The sequence below is a fragment of the Chenopodium quinoa genome, unplaced genomic scaffold, assembly GCF_001683475.1.
Source record: "Chenopodium quinoa cultivar QQ74 unplaced genomic scaffold, ASM168347v1, whole genome shotgun sequence".
Classification (NCBI taxonomy): Eukaryota; Viridiplantae; Streptophyta; class Magnoliopsida; order Caryophyllales; family Amaranthaceae; genus Chenopodium; species Chenopodium quinoa.
In genome coordinates this window covers 1,329,859-1,349,755 of record NW_018745523.1, presented here as the reverse complement: position 1 = coordinate 1,349,755, position 19,897 = coordinate 1,329,859, and the positions used below count along the sequence as shown (strand labels likewise).

Sequence of the window (19,897 nt, the reverse complement as noted above, 5' to 3'; positions counted from 1 at the left end):
TATGGAAAATCCGGCAGCATCTCCCTACATTTCCCCGAGTACACAATATAGGCGATTAGAAACACCTATATATGTACCTAGAGAACATTGTAGAGAAATGACAAGCAAGGATCTTCCTTAGAATTAAAACAAAGGAATACATTCACCACCTAAGTGAGAATAAACGTACAAGGACAGTCCCAACCGGGGACTATTCAAGACATACTCCTAATGTGTATGCCTTGAACGGGTATCTAAGCATATGATGATTATGCAAATGATTTTTTTAAAGATATTAAAACTAAACTAACATACAAAAAATTATACAAATATATCATAATTAAACTTAACATAAACAAACATATCATAAAACCTTAACATTAATATAAACAAACCAAACCAAACAAAACCAAACTAAACTAACATATCATAATATTAAATATAGTAACATGCATTATAAAAAATTAAACTTAAGTAAGAAACATTATATTAAACTAAACAAAACTAAACTAGATTATAATGAACTAAAGTAATCTAACATACATCATATTAAACAAAACAAACAAAACGTACCTAAAGTTTCATAATATTAAACTAATCTAATATACTTTAGTAAAACTAACCTAAATTAAACCACATTATATTAAAATAAACTAAACTAAAGTTTCATAATATTAAACTAATCTAATATACTTTAGTAAAACTAAACTAAATTAAACCACATTATATTAAAATAAACTAAACTAAAGTTTCATAATATTAAACTAATCTAATATACTTTAGTAAAACTAAACTAAATTAAACCACATTAAAATGAAAACTAAACTAAACTAAACTAACATACTTACACAAAAAAAAAAGTAACTAAACTAAACTAAAACACATTATATTAGGGTTTGTAATGTGACTAACCTTTAGATCCGCGCTTCTTTTTTTCAAATTGTACAAATCCTACATACAAAATATTAAAAAAAAATAATTAAATTAAATAAATAAGGGTTTATTATTAAAAAAAATTAAAAAAAAATTTGGCGAAAGGACAACTTACCAACTGCTTCAGCCACGGCGAGGGAAGGGAGGAGGCCGGAGGCTGCGGTGGTCAAGGGAGGATGTGGTTGTGGTGTCAAGGAAGGCTGCAGATTTGAATGTGTTTTAAAAAAAAACCGAATAAAAAAAACAACAACAAAAAACAAAAACAACTTACCTAGACGCGGCGCCGGCAACAACCAGAAGCGTCAACGGAGGGTCGCCGGAAAACGGAGGCTCGACCTCTTTCTCTTTCTCCTTTTCGTCCTCTTTCCCTTTCTCCTTTTCGTCCTCTTTCTCCTTTTCGTCCTCCTTTCGTTTTGGTCTTCGTCGGCGGCAGATTGGTGACGACCGGCGCCGGAATCGGGACGACCGGTGACGGATGCCCCTTTTTCTCTTTCCCTCTCTCTTTCTCTCTCCTTCTCTTTCTTCTGTTCGTAATTCGATTTTTTAGGTTTAGTTCCAATTTGGGTATTTTTTTAAAAACGTATAATCTTGCGACGGAATTTTTTTCCCTCGTAATTTTCATTTTACAACGGAATATTCCGTCGCAAACATATTTTCGATGAAATATTCCGTCGTAAAAAGAAAATTACGACGGAAATTCCGTCGCAAAATTACTACGGAATATTCGTCGTAGATATTTAAATCCGTCGTAAAGTTGCGAGGGAAAAAAATCCGTCGTAATTTTTGAATTTTGCGACGGAAAAACCGTCGCTATTTTGCCTATTTCTAGTAGTGATACAGTAATATGTAAAATCTTTGTATTACATACGATATTGTTAACATAAATAAAACTACAAAAATTAGAATAATATAAACAAAAGAAAATTCATGTCTACAATAAAATTTTGCGAACTTTGTAATTAGATGGAGTAATCACATGTATAAAAGGTTGATATTTGTTTTCCTTAAGTTTAAAAGAATAAGTATTGAAAAATAAAAAGTCTAATGTATTGTATTAAACTACTTTGCAATTAGTATTTAGATTTTTTTTTTTTTTAAAACAAAAAAAAAAAGGAAAAAAAATGTTTAGGCGGGAAAAAAATGAATAAAAAACTGACACGTGTACAATTTGAAAAAAGTGATGACGTCAGTGGTTGTTACTTTAGTAATATTTATATACTAGTTTAAATCTCGTGCAACGCACGGTTTTTACTTAATCAAATTATGAATCAGTGAATTATAATGTTAATACCAACAATAATTTTTTTTTTCCATAAAAAAACAATATTTTTAATTGAAACAAATACTTGAATTTCTTTTAAAAAAAAAAAAAACTTGAATTAATATTATATTGTTATCAAAAGTTATTGATTATTAAACATTAAAAAAACACAAAAAATTAATGATTATAGTGTTTTACATGAGAATGTAATTTATAATTATGACCTGTGCAATGTAGTTATATACCCATATGTCCCTATTTTGTTGGCATGTTTTGACCGGCACAATATTTTATACAGAGTAGCATATTATAACTGGCACAATGTTTTACAAATTTAATTGACTAATTTTTATAAAAATTAATAATCATGATTTTTTTCATTTTGTTTTATATTTGTGTTTATAGTTATTGAATTGTAATGTTATTACTCCTTCCGCCCCCAAATGATAGTCCCTTATGGGCAAATTTTAGTCCCAAAATGTTCACCCCATTTGCTTTTTCCAACAACCATTAATATTAATTTTTTACCAAAATTTTCTCCAATTTGCAACAATATTTGTGCAAATTTAAATTTTCTAGGTAAATTTTATTTTTCCATGTACTTTTATTACTTTCTCTCTTTCAACTTTTTTTGATACCCAATGTCAATTTACTTTTTCAATATAATTTTACTATTCTTATTTGTGCTTATTAATTCCCGTGAAAAATATCCATAAGGGACTATCAAAAGGGGACGAAGGGAGTATTATAATAAAAAAAATCAATAAATATATGATAATAGCTAAAGTATCAAATCCTGGTTAGAGCAAATAAAACTTTCAAAGAAAAAATACGCTTTAGAATGATAAGAATTACGGGAGTAGTACATTTTATTATTCTAATATATTACCTTATTATGTGTTTGTTTATTATACAAAAATACCTATTATAAAAAACTTGAAAGATATGCATATAGAATATATTTCGTATATAGTTGCCAAATTGAAAGTTAAATATCATAGGATATATAAAATAATATAAATGAAGATTTTGTACAAAAAAGAAAAAAATTAGAAAGAAAAAAGTGGCGGGAAAATTTTTAATCAGGACATGACAAGTGTCATGTCAGATTCGCTTTTAGTATTATGTAATTGATTTGTCCATAAGAAAATATCAAAAGGGGACGGAGGGAGTATGAGATAAAATCAATAATGGAAAAGATATGTGTGATACGTAATATGATATATTTTTCATATTGATATTATTGAATATTATATATGAAGTATGTGGTATTTAGGATCATGAATTATGATAGTATATGTTTTAGAAAGATTGTGTTTTATCTTATGATTATAGATTTTGTATAAATACTCTTAATATAATTGAGTCATAGTATTAACTCCCCCCAAATTTGTCACTCCTATAAATTTATTATTGCTTGTATTATCAAATAACTCTTAAGCTTTTTCTCGTGAAATGACTCCAAATATGGCTCAACCTGGTTTATTGGACATTCCGGAAGATATAATAGTTCCCCATGTCCTCCTGAAACTTCCAGTTTACTCACTCCTATGTTTAAAGTGTGTATCAAAATACTTTAAAAACCTAATATCAAGTTCAGAATTCATGGACCTTCATCTCCGTACCCTAATATTATCGTCCGACACTGAAGTACTACATAGTCTCCAAGAACCTCATGATCAAGCTCCGTTATCGTCTTTTTGTCGTCTCTACTCTTTTTATCCAGCCTCCCTACCATCTTTTTCAAGCGTCCAAGTCGAAGTCGAACAACTCCAACTCCGTTATCTTCAAAAACTATATGGACGCGTTTTACATGGTAAAGTATTAGAAAACTTAAATGAGGAGCAGCATTTTAGGTCAAGAATTGTGGTTGCATATTGTGTCCGATAGAAAATAGATTAGGTAGCATTTCAACTCTTATTAGTAGTATATACATGAAGAGATGACGAAATTTTGTTTTGTAACTAGTTTAATTAACATTCATATTTTACCATATCCGATCCAAATTACCACATTTACTTAAAATTGATTATAGGGTTTCATTTCTGGATATTAATTATTTCATATAATTATTATTTTAAAGCTTATTTTTGTCATGAAACCTTGTTACCATTTCCGAGGGCAAACATGCAAGTTAAAGGGATTGCAACAAATTAATGATAAGTAACGGAGTAACCCTAATGTTTTAATTCATATTCACCAAATTTATTATTATTATTATTAGTATTATTTTTAACAATCGTTTTGTCGTCAAGTTAGTCGTTTCTGGATTGATTTATTGCTACATATACGAAGTAGAAGTATTATCAAATCTTCCAATACGATAATTTAAGTTACAATTTAATCGAGTTGGGTTGAGATGATCTAATTTTATCATAATAATAAAAATAAACTATTGAGAATACTATTGATTGCATATAATATTAAGTGAAATCATGATAATATTTTTCGTGATTTATACAGTTTTAAAAAAAAAATATTCGTATTACAAATCACATTAGGATATATATTATTATATATTTTCTAATATGATAGAATCAATTTGAAACAAAAATTAGATAAACTTAAAAAAAAAAAAATGAAAACTGACAACTGAAAAGTGAAATTTTTTTTTTTTTTTTTTTTTTTTTTTGCGTAAAATCATGTTTTTCAACTTCAAATGTGTGCAATTGTGCATAGACAGTACATACATTTTTCTTCAAAAAAATAAAAATAAAAAAAAGACAGTACATACATTCTTCAATTATTGTCCTTTGTCCACCTATCACAATTCTAATTATTTGATAAAATGAGGAAATGTGCTCATAATAATCAGTTGTCCATATCAGCTATGCATCATCAGCCTGATCTTTAAAAGGTTATCAAATTGATTTCAAACTAATCACATTAATTAATTCAATTAGCATATTCCTAGCTGACGCATGTGTATGTATTATTAATTATACGTACATCTAACGTTCATAATAATGTTATTATAAAATATGACATCATAACTCCCCCTTGGTTCTTTTTTGGGGTTGACTTTTGTGCTGTTTGACTTACTAACATTGCAACTATCAGCTAAACTAAATAACTACGAGTATCATTTCAAGTGGTTCATATGGTGACCCAAGCTTTATGAAAACTAAGAAGACATTTAATTTGACTAACCTTAGCTTGTAGAATAATATTGATACATAGCCTTCTCAAACAAAACATGAATTATTTCTAATGATGTATGCATGACTCAAGGTTAGTTTAGTGATAAGATTGTCATTTTCCAACCTTGAGATTGGGGGTTCAATCTCCACTAGAGACACTTTGAGGGTGGGGATCCCTTACCCTTTCCCCTCGCTCTCAAAGTATCTGACCTATAAATACCTACGGTTATCAGGGTCTTTCTCCTTACCATACAAAAAAAAAAAAAAAAAAAAAAAAAAGAAGCATGATTCGAATACCATTAGCCCTAAACTACTAGACCTTATAACCTTACCAACTAAACTAGCTACTAGTAGTTGACATCTACAAGTTATAATGTTCATATATTGGCCGTATCGTATATGTGAGACTTCAAGCCTCGTTATTAATTAAAGAGAAAATGTTAAATACGGGTTTAGGTTGCTGCACTCGTCACCATACTTCCTAAGAGAGAGAGAGTTCACTTCACAAGTCTAGGAAGGTTCTATCCCAAAACCATACGACAATATATAGGAGAAGTAATCTCATAGTCTTATAAATTGTTTAACTCTCTCTTATTTTCTTTATGTAGGACACTTACATGTGTTGTTTGGGAAGCTTAATTATTACTACCTCCGATTATTTTTAGTTGCAACTTTAGAATATTTTATATCTCTCAAATAATACCCCAAAGTTGCAACAAATAAATAAATAAATAAATAAAATCGGAGGTATTTTTTTTTTAAAAAAAAAAAAAAAAAAAAGAAACATATTTTGTGGGGCAAATAATCAAATTTTACCAAGAATGATGATCTTGTATTTTAATTAATTAATACAGTACAAATACAAGTTGGGTATAGAACTTCAAGGAAGCAAGGGCTAAGGTAGTTGGATTTTAGAGCCAAACCAAAGATGTTGACTAAATCGATTTTCGACAAACCTCCCTTAAGATATTCCAAAAGATAGCTTACGAAAGACTTTTTATGCTAAATGACAGATGATACTCCGTAGTTTATTACATGACATTAGCAAAACAAAGTAAAGTTGCTCAAGTATAAGTTGATATATTTTTTTTCTTTGTGTTGTTTATGAGAGCATAAACAAATGGGAGATTGACTATGTAATATTTTTGCCCTAAATTTACTACACAAAGTCCAATAATAGAAGTTAAGTTGGACATTTTATATTTGTTTTTTCCACTATGTCAATTTGATTCTTTTAGTAGAAATAAATGTTCATGATCGAATATTTCGTCTTAGTTTTCAACTTGTTGCCAAAGAAAAATAAAGCTTTCTTCATCAAAAATTCAAAAGCCTCTTCAAATTAATTTATTTTTTCCTTTGAAATTTAGTCAATTTGTATAATAATTAAGAGAAAGAGATGTCTTTAGTTTTTACTCTCGTATACATTATTTTTACTTCAAAGATAAAATATACGGAGTATATGAGTGTTTCGTTCTTGCACACTCTATTCTCCTGATAATCTAGCTTTCAAAATCAATTTCAGTTATTTTTTTTTTTTTGTTGATTTAAACAAGTGAATCATTTTAATTGATATGCATGATCAATATACAACTTTGATCATTTATATCTTTAATTTTATATTAATTTAGTTTATAAATTTAAATATTACGGAGTATAAAAATGTAATCCTTAGTCCTTACATTATACTCAATTAAGATGGAGTAATAAAACTTAGTCTAGTGATAAGATTGTCACCTTGGGGTTCAATCCCCACTAGAAGTACTTTAAAGTGGAGATTCCTTATCCTTTCCTCTCACTCTTAAAGTGTCTGACCCGTAAATACCGAATTAAAAAAACTGTGAGAGTTGATGTAAGAAAAAAAAATTTAAGATGGAGTAATAAAATGAAATAAAAAAAAATAAAAATAAAAAAAAAATAAAAAAAAAGGTGAAAAATGGTTGAAAATCTAGCTCGATTTAGGGAAGTACGATATAGTCGTACAACTTTAGATGTACCTAACTTTGAGGTGACAAGATTTGATCAAACTGTTTTTTACTGACAAAGAAAGGGGGAATATCGATGTACGGTAGAAGACGACAAAACCGCCTAAGCCTTCCGCTTTTATCTTCAATTGTCATAAACAATCACACAAATGCCTCAACCTCCAAGTAGCGTTTTTCCAATGGCTTATAGCTGTTTGGCTTTAACTCTAAAATTAACGTTTTCCAAATAAATTACAACCAACTCGATTATCCTCAAATGTATGATATGGGTATTATATATTCATATATTACTTTTGAGCCCAAAGGCCATTTCAATTATAATCTCCCCTTTTAGGTATATTATAGAATACTGCACATGAAATATATTTTTGACGTATTATTGTTTTATATAGTGGTCAAGGTTAATCTTATTTAGCTTAATTTCAATTCAGCTCAACTAGTTCAGTTCGGTTCAAGTAAACATGAACAGACCCGATTGTATTAGGAGAATCATATCATTTATAAATTACTCTGTACAGATAAACAATTTGTATTTGTTATATTAGGGGTATCATTTGTCAATTACTCAAAATTTGTGGAATATTATACTTATATCATAACAAAATCTGTAAGGCGACCAATTGACAGTGTGGAATACTAGCTTCTTTGCCCTAACACAAATTGCAATGTACACAAACAAATTGCTATGAAATTTCAAATTTGGAGTGATTTGATTTTCAACATTTGACTTAAAGGCACCAAAATATAATACTCATATCAATCAAATAAGTAAAATAATCTAAAAGTCACATCAATTAAACCATAAACTATAATTCTCTTCATAAAAATGGTAGATATTATGAACAACAAATGTTATAGAACGAAAGGATTACTATATTTACTTGTCCCCAAGTCGTGTAACAGCTACAAATTGGCTGGATCAAGACCCTATCATATAAGACAACCAAATATGTTTCAAAAAAAAAAATATACGACAACCAAATAAACCCTTTTAGATGATTCGAATAATTCATTTGGAATTTAAATGAAGATTCTGTAGATTCATGTACTTCCACTTGGATCCAAGCATATTACAAGAATAGTCAGATAATTAAAATATCAACCAATGGCATATAATTACAATATCTTATCAACATTTAATTCATAATTCAACCCACCTCTTCATTTTACTTTGGGCCAATTCTTCATTAAATTTAATAAATTCCTTATTATAAATTAACTAATATTCTGTTCTTTTCTGCTTCTCCAAGAGTTACAAGTTTTACAGTTGACTTGCTCGTTTTTAAAATAATAGTACAAAATTATATTTTAACAGTTAATTAATTATTATAATTATAATCTTAAGGTAAATTGTTAGAGTATCCTTCAAAGTGGGGTCTCTTCAAGTACACAATATATATAGAAGTACCAACTACAGAAAGAATCATAATCAAAATCACAAAAAAAAAAACTAAAAAGTATCAAAAAAAATTTGGAAGATTTTTAGCTTTTAATTTTTTTTCTCTTTGTTCATCAGCTAGAAGCCTAAAAAAAAAAAAGAAAAAAAAATTAAATTATGGCGGTTCGAGGTTTAATAATCTTTTCTGTGCTTTTATCAAGCTTGGTTGCATCTTGCTATGGATCAGGCTTGTTCAAAGATCTTGCTAACACTCTCACCGTCTCTACCACCCCTACAGGCAAAGGTAACATCATTATAATTTCTGAAATTAATTATTTGATCATAATTTTTATTTGAGTTATATTCACTTATTTCTTCTTCTAAATGAGGCATTAAAAAAAGTCAATTACTAGCATGATATACCATTGATTATCAATTTCATTGTTATTGTTTTGTTTTTGTTGAAAAATTTCATTGTTATTGTAATTATGTCTTTTTGAAGATCCATCTATTTAAAGTACACTCGGGTTTATCATGAGAATCATAATCTATGCTTACATCAAATTTACTTGCAATACATTTCTAAATTATATGATTGAGTTTGAAGAGAGAGAAAAAAAAAACTAAATTAAATACTCCGTACGTATGTATTTTTATAGAAAACAATGATAAGGGTGATGTTCATTTCAAAAAGATTGTGTATGAGCTTAACCGCTTTGAGTTGGATGAGAAACTTCATCAATCACAAGAATACACGCACTTTGTAGATTTGATTCAATCAAAGAGTTGACTTTCTAAATATATTAAGAAAAGTTGATTATATTACATAAACTTACTTAAATGATTGAATTCCTTATCTCTTCCTTTTATTAGTAAGACCTTAAAACATCCAAAATATATAGGGTACTTATATGTTTTAGCAAATTTATAGAGATCCAATAATTATATAATGGTCTTTAATAATATAATAAATGTACCACCATGATACACAAAAGTTAAAATATATATCATAGTTATAAATTTGTCTAACCTTTTTTTGCTAAATCACTACACGTCATTTCTTTATTATTGACACAATCTTTACTTGATACAGTATTTCTAAGGGCGGGAAAAGACCAAATAACAGTGACATGGGGGCTAAACCGAAACGTATCAAAACTCGACTCTTCAGCCTACAAGCAAGTAGAGGTGAAGTTGTGCTTCTTAGCCGAGAGCCAAGTAGACAGGCCATGGAGGAAGACCGAAGATGAATTGGCTAGAGACAAAACATGCCAATTTCTAGTAGTTAAAAAAGACTTCACTTCATCAAGTGACTCATTTACCTACACTGTTAAAAAGGACGTACCAACTGCACATTACTTCGTCCGTGCGTACGTACGTGACGGCCCCGACGGCAAACAACTTGCCTACGGACAAACCACCGGTCTAGACTTGTCCGTTAAGAGTATTAGTGGCCGTAGCGCCTCGATCGACATTGCGGCTTCTATCTTCTCCGCCTTCTCCGTGCTTTCTCTAGCGTTTTTCTTCTACTTGGAGAAGAAAAAGGCTAAGAGGGCTACCTAAGGGAAAAAAACGTTACACCAAGGGTTTGGTGTTTCTTTTATTTTTCATTAATTTGTGAGGAAATTATGTGGTATTTTTCTTATGTATACTTTAATTTGATGAATTTGTGTGTTAGGCTTCTGGCTTTAACTACATACACCATCATCTTTTAATTATATAAATATGTGTAATCTATATTTTGTTGTTTGCTAATTATGTCAAATTTTAAGAGTTTTGGAGAAAGGTTATAAGAAGAACAATTTTTAACCAATAAATTTTAATTTCTAAGTAATTTTTTTTTTATATATTCTATGACTTTTTGATTAATTATACTTATAATTTTATTGCTTGCATTGTCAATTCTTCGATTCACTGATGCACGTGAATGAAAGAGGATGTGGAATGATATTTTTGATGTAAAAGAGTGAAAAAAAATGTAAATTTATAATTAGAAAAAGGGAATATTTCGAGGCATAAAAAAATAAAGAGATAAACGTGACAATCACAACAATGTCATAATAGAATTGGAAGGTTCAATGTTTTAATAATGCTTAGAAACGTCTAGCAATTTTTTTGGCCGTATTCCACGCGTCCGTATTTACGTACTTGTTTTGGCCGTATTGTACGCGTTCATATTTTACGTATTTGCGAAATTTCCAAGAAGCAGATGGCAGTATATTAATTCATTAAGCTTTGGCAATGTTATGTATAGCATCATAATTTCATATACTTCGTAAATACTCCAATAAAATATAGTCTATATTGTTTTTAATTTTCTTTATATAAATAATTTTAGTTATATTACCTCACGCAAAGCTAGTATAACTTGAATGGGCATCTTTATATTTGACTTTTTCCATTTTATTGAGTTAGTAGTTTACATATTTATAACTTGACTTAAACATATTAATCGGAGTGAAAATTTTATATTAGGGTATGTTCATATTTACTGAACTGAACTGAACTGAACTGAACTGATTGGAGCTGAACTGAACTGAACTGAACTAATTGGAGCTGAACTGAATTGAACTGAACTGAATTAAGCTGAAATGAATATTTTATGAGAGAGGGAAATTAAGAGCTGAACTGAACTGAACTGATTGGAGCAGAACTGAACTGAACAGATTAGAGTTGAATTGAACTGAAAATAAGTAAATATGAACAGGCCCTTAGTCATTTGAAATATGACTAGCATAAAGCATAATGTTTTAATGATGATATAGTTCATAAGTGACATTTTTATTTTCTAAGTAATTAATTATAGGAAAAATGGTATGAAATAGTATTATCAACATTATTTTGATTTATCAAATTTTTAGTTTCATTTATGTCATTTTTATTTTCTTATTTATAGTTTCTCAAAAAAAAATATTTATTTTATGTAGGATTAAAATTTTCAAAATTTATATTTACATTGTAGATATTATAAGACTAATTGTGGCCATTTTATAACGTGAAAAAAAATAAACTAAGCACATTATATATCATTAAAATAATATGGTAGTCATATTTCAAATGACCGCGATAAAATCATCCTAATCAAAGTTACACGTTATCTACTTGCGTGAGAGTCAAAGTATTAATTGAAGTTGTAAGTTAGAGTATGAATGTTTATGGTTTTGGACTTTTGGTACACTAAATAGAAGGTGATATACTGATAGTCTGATACTCCCTCTGTTTTTAAATATTTGTTCCCACTTTTCATTTGCGGCCGTTTTTAAATACTTGCTCCATTTTCTTTTTTTGGAAAGCTCTTACAATATTTAATTAATTTCTCTCATCTAGTGGACCCCACATGTATTTTCTCTCCTCCAATTATCTCCACTCCTTTTGTCTTTTATATTTTTTAATTTTTCCACCAACCCCACTATTTCCACATTTTTATTACTTTTTCCAATTTCTCCTAAAACTCCACGTATAGAGAAATGAAGCAAGCATTTTAAAACGGAGAGAATATCACATATCTTAGTATCTTACTAGTGCTAAAGATCTACATTGAAATTTATCGACATTACTACCCTCTAAAGCTTTGTACATATATGAAGGATAGAGAAAATGGATCTTTTTAATGGCAACACTTTAACTTTTGATTATACCAGTAACTACTAATTCGAATATTTTTATAGTAGCTAAAATCAACATTTTGAATAAATAGTAAACCTCTTTTCCCTCTTTGACTACTAACTTTAAACACACTCTCTAGTAGTCTCTACTACTTGAGAGATATCTACCCATGTAATTGAATTATTTGGTCTTCATTGTAAATAGGATTGATTCTTATACCTAACAATCCAAGCCCAAATCAGTGAGAAGTCCGAGAACTCAGCAACATAAGTATTAAAGGCAACACCTTATAGTCTTCAGAATGCGAGTGCATGCATCACAATGGATTGAACTATCGAAGGAGATAAACAAACAAAGAATTTACGCGAGACTCTTCTAATATAACATCATATATTCAGTACAATATACTCCATATCATTTAGGGAATGGAAATGAGCAAGGGATCATGCAAAACAAGCAAGCATTCTTAAAAGTGAAATGTCATTATATTTCTGAAAGCTACTCACAAGTTACAACTATTTCGTAACAATTAAGTAGGATAAGACAGTAGCATTGTTTGCCTGAAGTTCTGCATAACAAATACCAAGTAAGTAAGATAAGACTGTAGCATTGTTAGTCTGAAATACCGCAAAATTTCATACCAAGAAATTAAGGGTGAGCCAAAAAAAAAAAAAAAAAAAAAAAAAAAAAAAAAAAAAAAAAAAAAAATTCAAGCAAGAAAGCAGGAGACACTAAAATAGCAGTATAATTTTTATTCCTTATAATCAGACCTACATTTTGCAGTAGGTAATACCATCCACGGAACTCGTTTACAAAAGAGCTGATCCATGGACCATAAGGCACCAGCTATCGAATCTAACAATAACGTAACAATATTGAATTGGAAGAAGAGGAAGAGGAAGAGGAAAAATTTGTTAGATAAAGAATACATTACCAAACAGCAAGAGGTCACGAATCAAACACCATATCTGTGCTCTTCATCCTGTCGGTTCCAACAAGTGATATTCTATCATCATACACATCAACATACCCAAATGCATCCAAATTGGGAGGACACTCAAGGGCTGCTTCGAAAACACGGTGATGGACCCCATGGGAATCAACTGAGTAACCCCCTCTATGTTCGTGGCCACCAAAGCAGACTTTTACACACTTGTATTTGTGTATAACATCCATCACTTCATTGTAATTCCATAGAATTGCTTCAGGTGTCGTTGCGCCAGGATCTAGAGGCAGGTGACAGCAGATGATCACCTTCTGTTTCAGATCAGTTGCATTCTGGAGGACTTGATCTAACCATTCCAGCTGTTCCCTTCCAATTGCTCCGTTGAACATCAGAAACCTTCTTTCAAGACCATTGAGTCCAACAGGACTATTTTTATCTAAGTTCGGGTTCTTTTCCTTGAGAATACTCACAGCTTCCATTGATTTTGGATGATCTTCAGGCCAACCTATGACACTAATATCATAGCCATCAAGAACAACTAATCGGTAATCATGTGTTGGTGAAAAATCATAATAAGCACTGCAATCATGACTTGGAATCTTCAATAATGGGAGTAGCGTTTCACGAGAAAGATTATAGAGGCAGTGGTTGCCAATCATGTGGTATACAGGGCCATTGAATTCTTCAAATTTGGAAGCAACCATCTTTACAGCATTTAGAGACTGGTCCTTTGGGCAGAATCCATCAACAATGTCGCCAAAATTGACAGCAAAACTAAGATGTTGGAGCCTATTCCAATTCTGGACTGCCCTTTCCAACACAAGTACACTGTGTCTATAATATCGAGGCACACCAAGAAAGGAACGACCGTCAGGAATATCAGCATATTGAACATCTGATATAATTCCAAAGGAGAAGAGCGGCTGTTTACCCTGAGCAGTGATTAACCCCATTCAATCAAAAGCTAATTGACCTAACAAATGACGAAAGCCAAAATTAGAACTGCTACTCTGTAAATATCAAAAAGAGGAAAAGAAAGGGAGTGGGAAGAAAGAGATAACAAATACAAAGTACTTGATATACAAGTATACATGCTGAATATGTAAGCTATTACACAAACATGATACAAAGACAAAAATAGCATCCAAATGACATAAACTATTGAGATATGGGGAAGGAAAGGCAATGGGGTGGCAGGGGAGGACCCTGGAGTGAATGGAGGTTGGGGTATCAAAGTTTATAGGTAATTTGAACTGAAATTGGTCAGTATGAGAACATAAAACAAGATTTGATAAGAAAATCTTAACAGGAAATAGGACGGTCAATGTAGAACACAGAAGAACTGCCAAACTCAATACAAGTATAACAAAATAATCAATTTTTGCCTTCACCTAATCTTAAGTGTAACATCATAGTGCTTATGCTTGATACAAGCTTTCCCCAAAAGTCCAGTCCTTAGTGAACAATACTGTAGGCATGAAGCAAAATTTAAGCACTGACATTGAGACATGCACAAAATTGTCTCCCCCAATATCTGATATTATAACGCATACTGTGCCTATTTCAGCTTGAACTCTAATGGACAAAATGAACGGTTTCAATAAGCTGTCAACAGCTTCTCAGTTGCTCCAAATAATAAACTATTCTATATTTTTTGAATCATAGACACATGCAAACCACCTCACTCCACTTATAAAAGAAAATTTTTGGAAATATTTGAACCTCTGATTAGGAATGATATATTGTGGTATACCATATGATACTTCTAAAGACTTGGAAAACTTTCAACATAGGCTCAGTTCATTTTGATGGAAAACAGTTTTCATGGAAAATCATTTTCTAAAGAAAACAGTTTTCAATGCAGTAAATAGAGTTTTTCTTTGTTTGTTTGATTATATGGAAAGCTTATGAGAAAAAGAAAATTGGAAATAAAAGAGAGGGAGAGGATAGAGGAGAGGAAATAGAGAAGTGAGGAGTAAAGAAGAAAATGTGGCATAACGTCTCTGCAAATCTTTAAAGTAAAACTTTCCACATATGAGAAAATTGTTTTCCACCCTTTTAAAAAACAAAGGAAAATGGAAAAATGGATGAAAATCATTTTCCAAGATAATGCTTTCCACTAAAATAAACGCAGCCATAGATACAAAAAATTCTAGCAATTCTAACAGCAAACCATCAACTGAGATTCTTTAGTAAAGCTAACTTGACAAACACCTGATAAACATGTCACATAACATGAATATTTAACTCTTCATGAGTTCCAGCTCAAACACTTGCATATTCACAATTTATTTCAGTATAAGACAGATTATAGTCCCCTAACATAGTTTTATAAACAAACATAAGAAGTAAGGAAGATGGAAGTGTGTAACCAGAAAAGCTCTTGGTAACCAACAGAACTCAGGCAATGGTGTTCAGAGGACAAAAGGCATAAAAGTGTTTCATACTTTCACACTGGCAAACAAAAACTCCATTTAGTTCTGTTCCTCAACTGTTTTTGTGTTGCTCATAACCTATAATCATCACACCTAAAATTTACATGTAGAGTCTCTTCAAAAACTCAAGACTAAAAGAACTAAAACGGTGCTCCTTCTTTCACATTAAAGGCTGCCATTTGATTTGTTTGGTGAAGGAAAAGACCCAAAGGTCAAAAACAGCAACATTGATTATAAGAAGGAAAGATTGGTAAGATTCCTTATTCAATAGCACAGTGTAATCAATTTGTCTCCTCTTCCCCCTTTTCAAACAATGTAATAAATTAGCATGATCAAGCTACTTCATCCTTCGAAAGTGTTGTTAAAATTCACCATCCTAACTTCTCACTGTTCTATTGGTTTGTTCATACGAAAAAGTCTAGAAGCCGAAAACACCAAAATAAGCTCATATCTATGTACTTCCCTAAAACTCTAAAAGCTCCTCAATCCATGGTACATTATATCTTCTCCCAACTAAAAACAACTAGATTAATTGATTTCTATTCTTCGAATCATCGGTCCAAAGCATTCACATCATAACTAAAATATCCCATAAATTATTCTTGCTAGGGTCAGTGAAATATTACATGTTAGCAACAAACAAGATATCACCTTGATTACACAATTTTACAAATTTGGCAGGTAAAGCTTCATACTGAAGCTGATAATAATGTAATCTCGTTATAAATTTAGCAAAAAAAACTTCAATTTCTCCAACAATTAAGCCTAATCGCAAAAATATCATAACCCAAATTGGATCAAGACACATTAATCTTTTGGGAAGTAGCAAAAAAAAAAAAAAAAAACCCAATTGATTAAAGCCCTAGGAAATTACTTGATCCCAAAAATTAAAGCTTCTATTGATAAAAATTGCCTCAAAATTTAAAATTTTCACAAAATAAATGCTAGTTGTGATAAACCCGTTATAAATATTGCAAATGTAATAGTGAATCAAACAAAACAAAGACAGAAATTGGGAAATAAAAAGGTAAAAAATCAATACGCCCAAAAAATAATTCGGGGAAATTAAATGATGAACAAAGGTGAAGAATTTACCTGCGTCTTTGTAATGCTTAAAATTTGTGACAGGCAATGCTAGAGAGAGATCAATCGATCACCTTTGAAGTAAGAAGTTATGAAATAGGATATAGAACGATATGATCATAGTAGTATATTCATATGATCGTCTTACGCAACTTTTGGACTTTTTTAGAGAGTTCACGGGGCCTATGGCAGAAGTAACAACTGTGGAGTTTTATACTGTATACATACAATCGGCCACGTTTGGTTGTACCTTGTTCCTCGGCGTATATGTATCAATGTATCCTCCAATAATACGAGGCGTTCTTAGAGCAAGTTTAGCCCCAAGTCTTAAGACTTGAATGTGACATCATTTTTGGTGGTCCCCATTGAAAATGATGTCATCAAATTCTTGTTAAGACTCACTAAGATTTGCACAAATTTATCACTTTAGCCCTAAGACTTAAATATTTGACATATTATATGTAGAAAAGTGTAAAAAAAGGGATGATAAAAATAAAAATGAAGTGGGTGAAGTGCGTCTCAATCTCAAGTCTTAAGTTGAGTCTTGAAATTTCAATACTCAACTTGAGACTTGCTTGAGATTTTTGAAGAAAAATGGGAAAAGTCTTAAGTACAAACATTTTGATGGGGCGTTAGAACGGTCGTACATTCCACACTCAATCAAACACATTTATTAACAAACACCTTACAAACCAAGCATAATGACAAGTAAGAGTTCGGTCCACAAGGAACGGGATATGATTGCCAAAGATCTTTACACTTAAGCTAACTCGAAGTCAATTGGTGAATTGGGGTTCGTCAAGAAGACAAACAAACTATGGTTCTAAGTCAATGAATTAAAGATACTAGGGAATGAGATCCACTCAACCAAGGCAAATAGGCAAACGGGGAGTAAAATAGACAAGATATAGCAAGGACTATATGTAAAATCAACCTCATGCAATTAGAAAACAACTCACACTACTATAAGTTTGCTCAATCTCGGGATCGTAAGGTACCAAGATCCTGTTATGAGTTCTGCGCATACACTCTCAACAAACGCAATTAGTACCAAGGCTACAAGTGTAGCCAAAAAGAGACAATCTTTTTGAAATTTTTTTATGGTGAACTAGACTCAAGTAATCAATTAGCTATCAACAACACCGTTCCCCGGCAACGACTCTCTACGACGCCTAGGCGATAAAAGATTTTCGGGAGGAAACAAATCAAAATTGTTTTTGTCTCTTTTACCTAAATTTTTTTTATCACCATTCTCACTGTATCGTTTTTGATTATTGTGGTGTTTACTCTTATGAACTAACGAAATCCCTATGGTTTGATACAGAAGAAATTGCCCGTTGCCTTTTATAGCCAGACGAATCGGTTCAATAATCAATACCCCGTTTTTTAGCAAATTTGAACGAGTTAAATCTTTCCGATCCAGCATTATATCCATACTCAGTTCTTTTCTTTCTATCGAGGATAGAAATCTTAAGACTCAAAATGATGATGTCACCCCAAGTCTTAAGACTTGGGGCTAAACTTGCTCTTAGAATAGTTGAGTTTGATTTCTGTCGACTTAATTTTTGGCTTATTTTTTGTTTTTAGGGTGTGGGGAGAGTAAACAAGATAACAATTAGCTAAGCTACAACATGGGTAAGAGTATATGATGAATTAAAACCCTAGCCTCCTTTTCTTTCTTCTCTCTCCTAAACCTAGTCTCCATTGTCAATTTTAAAGGGGCTTCCATCGGATTTCACCGGTGGAAAGCCCCAATCTTTATTTTCCTTTAAGCCTTTTGTTTTAGGTTACACTAATGTCTCCCTCGAAAGAAAGGGTTTATCTCCTTCGAAAGACAAGATTTTTTCGATCTCCTTCAAAAGACAAAGTTTTCCATACTCCTTCGAAAGACAAAGTTTTATTTGTGCTTAATTTGGTCTTCGGTTGTGCGGGGCTACTATTGATTGTGGCTCGGATTCGGGTTACGGAATCAGCTCAAGAATTGACTTTCTCACAAAATTGCGAAGCGACGACGGATCCACTCAAAAAGTTGTATGAGACAACGAATCGAGGATATGTCGAATTGTTATATTTATGTATTTGGATTCTTAGCCCTTCCCCGATTAATTCTTGTTTGATTTTGTTAAATTCGTTTTCATTATCGTTCATTGTCAATTGTAGATGCCGTATGGCTTATATTAATGAAATTTAGTGTCCTTTAGGACTTTTTTTCAAAAAAAAAAAAAAAAAAAAAAAAAAAAGCTACAACATGGGTAGCACACATTGTGCTTAAGTTATGAATTTATGAATTCTAAATTTCCAACACATTACTTAAGTTACAATTAGAAAGAGTGACAGTAAAACATTGAAAATTAATAACTTTAACCCAATCAAAGGCTAAGAAGTACCAAGTACCTTCTTTTTATGCTAGTTGTTATGGCGGTATCTGTATTTAAAAAAATGGTTAGAAGGGGAGGAACAAACTCCTTTACGTGTGATGAGCTTATTTAGGAATACTATTTCATACAAGTTTGACAATTATATTTGTTATTAGAGACTAAGATAATTTACTTACATTCTCCGATACCTTTAGGATCATCAAATGGTTTATGTGACATATCTTTTTATTTAATTAAATTTAACACCTTAAATTGACAAAATTTCAATGTCTACAATATAAGCAAATTGTTATTCAAAAAGTTTTAGTAATACATTTTATAGGTTAATTTGTGAATTACCACCAAAAAGGGACCTGTTTTGAAATTATCACCCGTTAAAATTTTTATTTTAAATTACCATCTCTTAAATTAAAAAAAAATAAATCAGATTACCACCTTTTTAGAATATCCGGTGGAATTTCCGTTTGAAGGCCCCACCTAATCAACTTCCCTCCTTTTTTTTCTTCCTTCCCCTCGACCTAACCCTCTCACTGTTGTATTAAACTCAAAAAAGAACTTCCCTCATCAATTCCTTCAATTAATTTGTTCAAACATCATCAATCTTTTCCCTCTTTCTTCCTTTAACTACCCAAATGTTAAATCAAAACCCTAACTTTTGTTTTTCCTGCAAATTGAATGATGTACTGTACTTGCCCAATTCAATTGTCCCAAGAACCCTAATTATAAAAAACGCCCAATTCTATTACCCCAAGAACTCTAATTCCTAAATATAACCA

General features: G+C 31.0%; 2 protein-coding genes across 2 annotated transcripts; one reads left to right on the top strand and one right to left on the bottom strand.

Moving 5' to 3' along the window:
• The first annotated feature begins 8,787 nt into the window (after positions 1-8,787).
• On the top strand, positions 8,788-10,486 carry LOC110715529 (high-affinity nitrate transporter 3.2-like). Its single transcript, XM_021894110.1, has 2 exons — positions 8,788-8,977; positions 9,767-10,486. The coding sequence occupies exons 1-2, from the start codon at positions 8,851-8,853 to the stop codon at positions 10,234-10,236; spliced, it is 597 nt and encodes a 198-aa protein (XP_021749802.1). The 5' UTR covers positions 8,788-8,850; the 3' UTR covers positions 10,237-10,486.
• Positions 10,487-13,006: 2,520 nt separating this feature from the next.
• On the bottom strand, positions 13,007-16,948 carry LOC110715551 (manganese-dependent ADP-ribose/CDP-alcohol diphosphatase-like). Its single transcript, XM_021894139.1, has 2 exons — positions 16,756-16,948; positions 13,007-14,198 (listed from the first exon to the last, which is right to left on the bottom strand). The coding sequence occupies exon 2, from the start codon at positions 14,176-14,178 to the stop codon at positions 13,228-13,230; it is 951 nt and encodes a 316-aa protein (XP_021749831.1). The 5' UTR covers positions 14,179-14,198; positions 16,756-16,948; the 3' UTR covers positions 13,007-13,227.
• Positions 16,949-19,897: the final 2,949 nt, after the last annotated feature.